The sequence below is a fragment of the Amblyomma mixtum genome, chromosome 2 (genome assembly GCF_055824585.1).
Source record: "Amblyomma mixtum isolate Tamu chromosome 2, ASM5582458v1, whole genome shotgun sequence".
Lineage (NCBI taxonomy): Eukaryota > Metazoa > Arthropoda > Arachnida > Ixodida > Ixodidae > Amblyomma > Amblyomma mixtum.
In genome coordinates this window covers 260,312,660-260,325,321 of record NC_143013.1, presented here as the reverse complement: position 1 = coordinate 260,325,321, position 12,662 = coordinate 260,312,660, and the positions used below count along the sequence as shown (strand labels likewise).

The window sequence follows — 12,662 nt, the reverse complement described above, 5'->3', positions numbered from 1 at the left end:
CGCCTGAACCACTAAGCCACCGCGGAGGGTGGGACATTAGCTCTGCTGCACAATTTTCGGCTTACAGCTATGCATCATGACATCCTCGTTGTACAGTGTGATGAGGACACACAGGTCACAGATAGATTTCTCGAAGCCGACGGGGACTGTTTGAGCATCTGGGAAAACAAATTCAGCCAGAAAGAAAAGCTTTAAAGTTCTTAATTGGCAGTTGGTTAGAAGTGTTTTCCAGTTCTTTGCATACCTTCCGTGCCCCCAACATTATATTCGCGGAGGAAGTTGCTATCGCACTTGCAGCTGCGGATCCGGCGTCCCGAGTCATTATCACCGACCCAAGAGAAGCTTGCCGCAATTTTGAACAGGGCCAAATTCCAGATCGTGCTTTCCAAATTTTACACAGATGTGAGTACCGGGATTTCCCAACCCGGCGCACCATCATCTGGGCCCCAGCACATGCGGGGATAGAGGGAAATAAGGTGCCGGACACTACCACCCGTTCGCTTAACCACCGGGCATTGCCTCTCTCGCCGCCTGATCCGGCTACTGATTTTAATCCGGCTATTACTTTTCGGGAGATCTCTCTCCTGTATCAAAACGCTCACGGCCGATACCCACCCCCCCTGTAAAGGCCTCAATAAAGCAGAGGAGCGTTGGCTACTTCGCCTCTACACCAACACGGTACTGTGCCCGGCAGTGCTCAAACATTTCAATTCGGCCTTTTCGGGCGAGTGTCCACACTGTGGGGAAGTGTTTGCGGACACGTATCACATGGTGTGGGCATGCCCTGCCAATCCTGCTTTCCCACCCCACCCCCACCCCACCCGAGAGGACCGGGAGGCTGCCCTGCTCGGCTGCTCAACTCTCCAGGACCAACGAGCCCTGGTGACAAGAGCCCGGGCCGCCGCGGAGGCCACAAGGGTCCCGGACTAGGGATCCCTCCTAGTGATTGTGAGGGCCGGGCCCTTCAGGCACGGTCCAAGCAATACCTCTGTATATAGTATAAATAAATTTTTTACACCACCACCTACTCGACAGAGGTGTCAGTAATGGGATGCAGCACTGGAAGGGGTGGAGCTACAATACGGGGCAAGACGGTGACCCCGGCGGCGACGCTGCGTTTGTGATTGCAGCCTTCGTATTTGAAATTTTCCAGGGGGCCATGAAAACGCCCCTGCTTATCATTTTGGCGCTAATGCAAATGTAAAGCTTCCGCATTCTCAGATGTCTGTTTCTTGAAATTTATTCAAATTTATTCATCCTGTTTATCATCTCGTTTTCCATCCACACATTCACCCATCTCACAAAACACATTTTTTTTATTTTCTCGTTATAGTGCTTCTGATAAAATGCCATGCGCTTGTAACTCAGTCTCAGATATAACCACGTAAATATGTTTAATGAGTAGTTCGCTTATATGATGTTTATCTGAAGCGCCAGGCTACCCCACCGGTTCGCTGTACGCCTCCGATCCTTTACAAATGCTCAGCGCCACTATAGTGCAGCAGCCGTTGCGGCGTAGTGAGGCCGGATATGAAGGCTGGCCTATGTCTCCAACGTCAGCTTTCTGTAAATCCGCACACAAAGGTGAAAAGGCGGCCAAGGCGGCCGAACGCGTCGCTAAGGCAGAAGACGATCAGCGGGCGGACAATGCGTCGTGTCAAGTAGCGATGGCAGCGAGGAACGCTGAGCGCACTTCCCAGCGCTGTACATTGCCACAACTATTAGTCCTTGACAAAGAAAACGTTAACCGATTATTCAGTGACTAACTGCACTCAACCAGGAGCCCCAGTTAGCCACGCCACAAAAGCCGTTCAAGTGGTGCAGCTAGACCCAATTTATCCATGTTTGCATCAGAATGCACTCTGATTTGTGACATATATTTATTTGCGTATGTCCTAAACTGTGCAGGTAAGCTTCTCGGAAGAAACCAGTGTGGACCGTAACAAGGGGAGGCCACTCAAGGACTACTGTGCAGTCCCAAGAAGCAACAGCGTTCACTCGTCATCCTTGCTGCCGCTTGTGGCCGGTGTGCCTGCGGCTCCTGTCCCGGTGCTGTCGTCGCTCCTCTCTGCGGCCAGCTGCTCACGGTCCGCAGCTTTCTGGACTGTCTGCACGTAGGCCGTCATGGAGGACAAGAAGCAGGCCTGCGAGGAACGGCGTCGTGAACCTCAGCGCCCCGTAGATCACGACGAGTGCAAGTATATCCTATAATATACCAAAGGCTCCGGGACGCCCGATAGGGGATCTCGGCTCATACCTGCCATGTCTGGCAACAACCGCTTGACTGCACTGCGATTGATTAAAGAATGCAGGCGTGACTTTCCCCTCCACAAGTGTGGCTTTGAGCCGTTTCCCGGCACCTCAGCTATGTGCGGTTCAGTTCTCGCGTCCTGGAAGCACTGGCGTCTAGAGAGACGTCCTGGAGACCTGGGTGAGCATGGCGGCTGTGCCAAAGCAAGAGCCACTAATCGGCTCTTGCTGACAACGCACGAGCTTATCCCAATCACCGAATTCCTGCTTGGCCTGACGACTGTGCCCTTAGGTTTGTCGTAACTCTCTCCGGTTCGTAATAGCTGCGGTGAGACGAACTAGCTGTGTTATCGCCAACGTCACCGCTGCTTTCGCAATGCCACCACAAATCGATCCGATCCTCGTTTTCACCTGGACTGCCCCATCGCAGTCGACGTCGCCCTTTCTTTAATCTGTAGAACTCCGAGAGCCGTTACTGACATTTCACGGGCTTTTCACATTTCACGGGACATTTCAAGCAGTCACCGTTCATTCTCTACAACCTTCACTAATATGAGCAATTTTGTGCCGAAAAGAGAACTTCTCACGCCAATCAGCGGTAATATGCTAATACTAACCGAAAAATGGCTTACGAATGGTATCGCTGATGCAGAAGTTGTTGCTGTCTTGCAACATATTGTTCTTCGATATGATTGTACGTATTCTCGAAGGGGCAGTGCATTGATCGCTGTAGATCTGGAGTTATTGTGTTCAACCATCAACACCTCACCCGGCTTAGAAATTTTGTGGCTTCTATGTTGTGCTTCACCACACTCAGTTTTGGCATATGCTATAGGCCTCCGCATGATAAACCATTGTTTTCCCGTGAACTTAAGTACATGCTAAATCAACTTAAGATATCATACCCCAATGCACATATTCTTCTGTTCAGTGATTTAACATACCGATGAATAGATTAGTATAACCGATCTCATTCACAACTAAGCTGCACCGAATAAAGAGAATTTCTTGACATTTGTTTGATAATCTACTAGAAACCAGCAGAGCGAATATTGCAGACAACTTCAGTAGCATTTTAGAGTTCATACTGGGTTCTCATCCTGATAGTTTATCATCCATTATATGCCTATAGAGCCTACCAGCGATCATAAAGTAATTCAAACAGATTTGTCCTTCTGCGCTGAGCGGCTAATAGAGGCACAGGATAATTTTGACCACTTGGAGTTCTTCAACGTTCGCTGACATCGCACAGCACAGGGGCCTTTAGCATTTCGCCTCCTCTGAAATGGGAGCACCGCGGCCGGGGTCGAACCCGCGTCTTTCGTGTCAACCACCGCGGCGGCTAAACTTAAAGAAAATTCATCCCTTATAATAAAGCACAGGGCAGGGTGTTATGGGACAACTATTTTCACGGTTTATTGTTAAACCTCACTGCCTCTTTTATCTGTGGTGCGGGGGAGGCCCCCTCCCCCTCTTCTCAGTTTCAATGTACACTCTGTTGCACTCACGCCTGTAGTTTACGTAATTCTTTCCCCTTACCCTTGCCTACCGCCTCCCTCTCTCACTCCCTCTACATGTTTTCCCAACCTGTGGCATGTGGGTTTGATGTGTTTAAGGTTCTTGAACAGGCACTAGCATTACACAGCATACGGGAGGGTTTTGCATTTCGCCTCCAACGACACGAGGCCGCCACCGTCGGGATTCGGCTCCAAGACCTTGGGCTCTGCAGCCGGTCGCCACATCCGCAGAGTTAGCGGTACGGGTCGATGAACTATGCCATGCCCCCATAGCATACACATTGTAATGAATGCGATTACTAGGGGTCGGCAGTGTATGCCACGCATCAACAAAACAACAAAAAAGGAAGCAAATAATGACACAACAGCATCAAGTTTAAACTAAACCGCGTAAGTTTGAGCTATGTCAGCTATGGGTACTAATCTCAGGCTTATTGCAAACGTATACATTAATTGAACTACACGTAGTAAATATATCGATATATAGTTCATATAATCTCTCTCTTGGAAAATAGTGGCAATTAAACCGGTTCGCATACTGAAACGTAACGCCTACCTCGATCACCATCAAAAGTATGAAAACCAGCAGTGGCGGCCTCGACCATTCCTGAAAACGTCAGCAAAAGTATGCGTAAACAACACCAAAAGGACAGAAACAAAAAATGTAAAGAAAAGCGAGAAAACCTGCGTTACTTCTGTACTCTGTGCCGCCGCGGTGGCTCAGTGGTTATGGTGCTCGGCTGCTGACCCGAAAGACGCGGGTTCGATCCCGGCCGCGCCGGCTGGAATTTCTTTGGAGGAGAAATTCTAGAGGCTCGTGTAGTGTGCGATGTCAGTGCACGTTAAAGAACCCCAGGTGGTCGAAATTTCCGGAGCCCTTCACTACGGCGTCTCTCATAGCCTTAGTCGCTTTGGGACGTAAAACCCCATAAACTAAACCAAACTAAACTTCTGTTCTGCGGAGCACAAACCGCCGGAGGGAGCTATCGGGAAAGAGGTACAATTCGCGCGTATCTTGCAACACGAAGCAATAATCAGCGGTCCCAACACCCACAACGCACAGTCGTTTTCGCTTTTCGATCTTTTGTGCCGCTGTCACTCTGTTTGCTCACCTGCCTCAATGGCGCTAGCTCACCCGACTCTGAATGCTGAAATCGATGCATGGGTAGTAGAGTGGAGGAAAGATGGGTCATATCGTCGATATCGGCTCATTGCACTTTTTTTATGAGAGTTGAGTGTACTGTTTGCTCATAGCGGACGATACAGCGTCTTTGCCAAAAGTAACTGGGTAATTTAGGGTTTGCCTCTGTGCCATGTAGTGGAACCTCTAAGGCTCCCCCATGGACCAGACGGTCTCGAAAGGTGAAGATACGGATTCTCCTCACCTTACACACACTCAGCGCTTAAGGCGTGCCTTGAGTGCGCCCCTACATGGCTATGAAACCAACCCAGTTGCCTGGTTACTTTTGGGAAAGACGGTAGGTTCTCTAGACAGAGAGAGGATAAGCAAAATGGCGACGTAGGAAGAAACAGTACACTGGATACCGGGGAACGCAGAAGGGCGGCAGTTGCTAACCCTTTGAAGGATACTACGGACTAATAAAAGTTGGCTCAGTTTGATAAATTACCACCTTATAGATATAAACGAGCCGCTTTCGAGACCCATAACCTGGGGGCAGGTTCACAATTGTTATGTATGGCGTAACAGCTGCAGTCTTTGCCTCTTCCTGAAGTAAGTGCTGTCCTCTCCACCTCTCGTATCCCTCACTCCTCTACAGCGAGCTCCTGACATGATCGCCTCATCGCTCCATGTTCATTTTTTCCGCGCCGATCAGTTCAGTTTTACAACGTCGGCTGCCAAGGCCAGACCCCACCCGAGGTCACGTGGTCATCCTCTGCATGAAATGAAATCAACCTCATGTAGCTGCCACGGTTAGAGTTAAATAAACTCGAAACTGAACCCTTGAGCATTTTCTTTTCCACATACCTATATAGCCCATAGAGCTGACTGAAACTCATCTCACGTGACGTGAACGGCCTTCGAATTCCTTTCTTCTATTTTTTGTCTCCAACTGGCAGCATCCCTCGAAACAGGCGTAGGACGCTTACCTCCTCCAGATGCAGTATCTCTAACGCAACCATGTGTGGTAAGGTCCGTTGCTGAAACATTTGTGCAGTGATTCAGTCGAACTGAATGGGCAGCAAAGACGGGCAAGAATTGCCGAGTGATTAGTCGCTCACCTTTGCCGAAACGATGCTGACGATGGAGTGGATGAGAGAATGGACGATGACGCCCACCAGGCGCACCGCTATGCCGGTCACGCCGATCGTCATCCAACGCACGTTGTCCTGGAAGACGCGGCCAGCGTGCACAGGTCAGCACAGGAATAGATCGCACGCGGTTCGGGACAATTCATTGATGCGAAAGCATTACTGGGCTATGTCGGCGGGGTAGTGTCTGCAAAATGTGTCGGCACCAAATGTGAGCAACTCAGAAGAGATGCGTCAAATGAATGGCTATAATCGAAAGAGGATGATGTGAGGATGCTGCGCAAAAAAAATAGGATAATTACGCGTAGTCAATTAATTAATGTTGAAAAAGTGGGCGGGGCCAGAGCAAAAGTGACGCCCAATTTGAAAATGCCGGAAGTGTGGGATCAATTGACCGGAAGTGTGGGCGGAGCCAAAGCGTGGCGCCGAATTCGGAAGTCCTGAGAAGAAACGAAGAAAAATGTGCAGTTAATCGAAACCTAGTCAGTAATTAATGATTATAGAAGCTGTCAAAAATAAATTAAGGTGCTGCATTAATTAGGGCTAAAGGTGGTTTAATTATGAATTAAGATGAATTAATGTGGTTGAAATATGAATTAATGGTACATTAAGGTGAATTAAGCAGAATTACCTGTGAATTAAGTGCGAATTTATTGTGAATTAAGAGGAATTAAACTGGATTAAATGTGAATGAAGTGGGTAATTAAGGACCCAATTAAAAATCAACTTGAAATGAGGAGGCGCCATTGCTTCCACATTACTGCAATGCGGGTTACCGCAGTGATCTAGAATTTTTCATAAAATTGGTGCATTAAAAGTGAACATCAGCAGAAATTCTGAACCAGCAGCGATCGATGTGAAGTGAAACAAAAGTCGGTTATAGACCTCTGCTGAGAGGAGATGAACCAAACCTGAAAACACTATGAGGGCAAGGCATAGTCGGGTACAGCTCAGGAATGAACCGGAAGATGCTCCTCAAAGAAGGCCCTCGTACCAATGGCGTCGACCTGCCGCCACGGCGTCGCGGTGAACTGCCTTCCGCCTGCTAGCGCGCAAGCTGCTAGTGGATGGGGCAGATGCAGAGAGGTGGACATTAGGTTGACGCCATTGGATGTGTGACCCCCTTTTCCGCTTTCTTCTGGAGGTGTATAGCGCCCGATTATTTGATGCTAGGCCGGGCCATCTCTCAAAACGGCCTGAACAGAATCATGCGTGCATACCCGACGCCAAAAGGTAGAAACTGCGTTAGGATGCTGCACTCTCTATCAAGGTGTAGATGAGGCACTACCTAACCTCGTCTTATCCTTAGGATTTGGGGAAAGCGGAAAAGTGAGCGCATTTCCTGTGGAAAATAACAAAAGCAGGCTAGAGGTTTCGTAGCTTGAAAGGAATTTTCTAAATTTTAAAACTTTTATTAGGACAAAAAGTACGGAGACGAAAAAATCTGGCCCCACTCCACGCAACATTACAAGTCAAAAAATACAAGAAAGTCATCGCTGGCATACGCCCTCCCACCGGTTTCAAGGGAGTGCTCATACCAAACGGCCTTTTAGCCGTTCATCATAGGAAGGCAGGGGTTGGTTGATTTAACATCAAGGCGCCCTAGGTGGCCGTAAGGTTGAGTCTTGGGCTTTTTCAGCGACTGACGCTGCACAGGCTTCTGTCCTTTCGTCTGTGTGTTTCCCCGTAAGTATGGAACAGCCGTTTCCGAACACCCATAGATGCACCAGGCTGCGAAAGGTATTTGTGCCTTCACGGCGTGCATTACATACTGCAGGGGCTAACTGCGTAGAAGCAAGCATTAGTCCAAAGACTAACCATAAAGGGATATGATACACTAGACTCCTCAAGGACAAACCATTTGTCGCGATGACTTCTGTGGTGCAGTTAGTCCCACATCTTGGCTTCAATATGTTATGCCAAGACTGTTTTCAACAATCAGCGGTGCGACTTTTGCGATGGAAAGCACATGAGGAGTGGTCTCGGTCACCTGTGCGGCTGCCACCGTCCAGGTGATGATGAATCCCAAGTTCACCGCGCAGAGCAGGCAGCTGGAGCCCCAGGTGATCCACACGTAGAGGCGCCCTGCAATTGGCGAACCATGATGCATGCAGAAGAGCATAAAAAAACCCAAGCAGGTGCACTGGTATTCATGTCGTGAACAATACCAGTCGGAAAATGCTATAATAAATTTCTTTCAGAAATAGGCAGCCATAAACAAGCCTACCTTTGTGCGATTCGCGACGAATAAAACGCGAGGACAGTTGAAATGGCAGCAGCAACATGAAAGAATTTTACGCTATAAACACAAATGAGCCTATATGGGAGTAGAAACGGAGTACCCTAACCTTTAGCGCAGTCCCTTTAGGAGCAGGCTATGCTGCTCAAGTCCAGGAGCAGATTTCGATGTCTACATATACGCAATGCTTACTGTTGGCGCTGACTGCTAGCCATTGAGCGTCGTTCACAAGGGTATGCTGTTAACGGTCTTCGAGGCAGGAAGTAGGCAGCAAAACATAACAAACCACGAATGAACAACGCGTAAGTGGGTTCCATTCCACTGGAGTTATTTCTTTTTTTTTTCACGTTTCGCTTCGACAGAGCTCTGGAAGTCACTTGACGCTGAAGGCCAGGGCGGATTCCTTTCTGCTCATCCTTAGGAACTTGAGCCCAAGGAAGCCGAACAGAAAAATGATTGCACCCATCGAAAAGCCGGCGAGTACCGGGCGTCGCTGGGAATTTAATCATGCCTGTCCCGCATGCGCTGAGAGGCTGAAATCGCACTAGGCCACAGATGTGGTCCGCAGAGAAAAATGGAAGGCGAGCCTTACGTCGATTCAGAAATGGTGAAACCGTTTTGCTCAAGCCGCCTGAATAATACCCAGGCAGTACAGGTAATTGGCCTACTTTTGGAAATGAATGGTTTCACTTTAGTCCTTTGAAGGACCGCGGCCTTTGCCAATATCGTTCCAATGTTGGGCCATTTAGCTGTGCTGCTGGGGTATTGACCACGAAAGGTTCCGAAACTACGGCTTTTTTCTTTTTTTTTTTTTAGCGCGAACAATAAATCTGGCCCCTTCAATCCATATTTCCAAGCGCGTATAAAAATGCACGGGAGAAAGCATGCATGGAACCGACCCTAGACATCAAGTGCCGTAAATTTTCGCCTTACTATAAGCCTGGCCTATGTGGAACATGTGCAGGGTCCGGTTAGACTAGGCAAAAAATGTACTTTCAACGGGAATTGAGCTATACATGGGGACTGTGTATTTATTTATTTATTTATTTATTTATTTATTTATTTATTTATTTATTTATTTATTTATTTATTTATTTATTTATTTATTTTTTAAGTTACCCTAAAGGCCCGTGTGGGTATAACATGGGGGGTTGGGGGCTCAATAAAAGTTTAGAACGCGGAGAAAATACACAAACAGGTGAGTACACACAATATTCGAACATGAAGCAAATACGTCATTGCAGGTAGATACGTGCGGCTCATACAACATTCACAGCCTCAGGAAGCACTTCAGACTGTCGACAAATGTGGCGTGGTCAGTGATGGACGCCACGTTTTCCGGGAGCTGATTCCAGTTGCGAATAGCAAGAAGAAGCGGTGACTGAAAAAAACATTTGTGCGGGCGAAAATGGGCTGTACACTGTGTTGGTGATCCAGTCGCGGAAATACTTGGTTAGCTGGTATAGCGCAGAAAATGGTGAACGACTATGGTAAAGTTTGTGAAAGAAGGGCATGAGTTGAAGCAACCTGCGTTTCTCGAGCAGTGATAAGTTAAGAGACCTTTTTATTTCAGATACGCTTGCTGCGCGTGAGCAGTTCTTTACGATGAACCGGGTAGCTTTGATTTGAAGAGATTCAACTTTATTTATTAGATAGGTCTGATGTGGATTCCATATAAGCGATGCGTATTGGAGTTTTGAGCGGATTAATGCAGTGCATGCCGTAAGTTTTGTAGATCAGTTGGCTAGGTGCAAGTTGCGCCTAATGAAGCCAAGCGCTTTGGATGCCTTGCTGAGCGTCATGTCTATATGAAGGTTCCATGACAGGTTGGATGATAAATGAACGCCTAAATACTTTATGTTGGACACTGATTCCAGCTGGGCATAGTTTATACTATCAGTATAGGGCGCCGGCTTGATCGTCGTGAACGTGATGGCTTTCGTTTTTGACGCATTAATCTCCATTTGCCAGTGTCTGCACCAATTACCAAGATTTATGAGGTCCTTCTGTGAACAATAAGCATCCGTAGGGTTATTCATTTGTCTATATACCACGCAATCATCTGCAAATAGACGGGCTGTAGAGCACAGGTTATTACTGATGTCATTTATGTAAACTAAAAACAATATTTGTCCGAGTATATAAACCTGTGGCGCTCCAGATTTCACGGAGGCAAGTGAAGATGAATGGTCATTAACGAAAACTGACTGGGTGCGGTTTGATAGAAAATTATATATCCAAGTGACAACCTTCGTGTTTATGTACACCGAGTGCGGACAATAGTCCGGAAGTTACGGTACTTCGCTGTACAACTATCTGCTTACTCTTCGCTTCGCAACTCATGGCCGAGATGTACATGAATGCCACATCGACCGCCAGCGTCTGGAGCGACACCACCTGTGCGTAAGAAAAAGAAATCCTCAGATCAGTAAAGATGACTGTCTGGATTTTCATTTGCAAGTTAAAAGTCGAAATATAGATAGCTGACAACATCGCTTTTCTGAATATCCCACGATATTGTTGTAGTGTTTAGCGGTAGTTCCTTAATTCCCTTTTCTCCTTCTTAAATTTGTTTTGCAACAGTTCTCAGTTTTTTTTTTTTTACATATGCGTGTGCTTTGTAATGCTTTGGATTTGTAATGCTGCCTGCATTAGTCTCTTTTTGTTCTTTGCCTGCTTGAGTCCACTTATTCATGTCCTTCAGCATTGCTTTGTACCATTGTACCCCCTCTCAAAGTTCCGACCCGTGCCCTTCTGCGGGGAGGAGGGGGGGTGGCACAACCTGACAAAACACTTATGTTGAGACCGGTGCAGTGGGCCCGTTTCGACACCAGACGTGCTTTGTCAGGTGGCGCCCCTACGCAGAACGGCACGGGTCGGAACATGCAGGGGGGGGGGGGGGGGGCGGAGGTCAGTTACTTTTGCCCCCCATGGCACAATCTTTTGGGCTTTTTTGAAGTTGCGCGTACAACTACGAGAGGTCTTTATAACATAGCGAAATAAAATTTTCTGATATCTAGAAATTCCAAATTTCTCCCTCATTGCAGCCTTGGAGAGGCCCTTGAAACGTCAGCATTGCTGAATGGCAAAAGGCATTTCAGTCAGATGAGGCGGTCAGCCCCTGAAGCAGGAAATGCGTGCAGAACAGAGAACTAGTAGAGTAGGGCTTCAATTAATGGGAACAGGTCCCAACAGGGAACCTTAGGTGAGCTAAACTCGTGACACTTCGTGAAGCAGGTACGAAGTGCAGCGCTGTCAAACCTAACTTAATGTGGCTTGACGTTCCTAAGTTGTACGTGAACTGCGAGGAACGCTGTGGAGTGGGTCTACGGACTAACTTCGATCACATGTGGCTTTTTACCGTGCAGTAAAATTGCACAGCAGATGGGTGTTTTAGTATTTTGCTTCCATTTTAATGTGGCCCCTGCAGCCGGGATTCGAACCCGCTACCTTGAGCTTAGCAAGCGAATTCCACCTAAAAGACTAACACCAGGAGCACGTGCTGTGAGTCCTTTCTTGGCTTAGAGTGTGGACGATATCTTATTTACCTCCGTGCAGTCGGGCGGGTTATCGGACGGGACATACACGCACATCGACGGCGTTTACCACAATGAAAGCCCTCCATCAGATATCGCTGCAGATGGACATACTATACGCTTTGCCGAAGTTTCGAGCACTGGCTCTACGTGTAAACTGAAAGTCAGCTTACTTATTCTGGAATCTTTGAATGCATACAGGACCCGTTCACATAATATTCCATGCACGTGCAGTGCCGTATAATTACGAGCATTAGTGAACCGTTGGCGCTCACCGCGTACGCGAGTCCCATTTTCCTGGCGGCGTTCCTCCGAACTCCGAGCAAACGCATCGCGGAAGTGGGCGGCTATTCTTCTTCTTGCTCTTCATTTGCATATGGGATGAAGGAACGCGCATCACATACTTGATGGTGATGAAGCAGCAATAAGCTTGATGACAAAGATGACGATGACATACCCCCGCCGTGGGTACATGCCAGTAAGCCTGATGACATCATCATTGTCATTATGGAAGGCGCAGTAACTATCTCACTTCTCGGTGGACACCTGAACCGCGCCGTGAGAGAAGGGATAGAGGAGAGAGTGAAACAAGAAAAAGAGAAAGCTCGGAGTAATTTAGAGCACCTGGGGATCTCTAAGCAATTACAAACAGCTACTTCTTCCTGAATATATCAGAAAGCGGATGTCTGTTACAGACTGAAGCATTTTTAAGCACCATAATCTTTGCCTCATATCATGACAGATAACAACTTTTCATCTCTCTGGTAAACACTTAAGTTTATGGAAAGTTGCTCTTTATGAATAAAGGTTTATACCTTCCTTTCATTTGTGGGGAGAGCAAAGGCTGTG

At 47.6% G+C, this 12,662-nt stretch overlaps 1 protein-coding gene across 1 annotated transcript; it reads right to left on the bottom strand.

The window, feature by feature from the left end:
- Positions 1 to 1,914: 1,914 nt before the first annotated feature.
- LOC149363734 (uncharacterized) lies at positions 1,915 to 12,145 on the bottom strand. The gene is made up of 7 exons (XM_089569975.1): positions 12,089 to 12,145; positions 10,602 to 10,674; positions 8,029 to 8,123; positions 6,009 to 6,116; positions 5,877 to 5,927; positions 4,324 to 4,374; positions 1,915 to 2,144 (listed from the first exon to the last, which is right to left on the bottom strand). The coding sequence occupies exons 1-7, from the start codon at positions 12,143 to 12,145 to the stop codon at positions 1,995 to 1,997; spliced, it is 585 nt and encodes a 194-aa protein (XP_089426101.1). The 3' UTR covers positions 1,915 to 1,994.
- Positions 12,146 to 12,662: the final 517 nt, after the last annotated feature.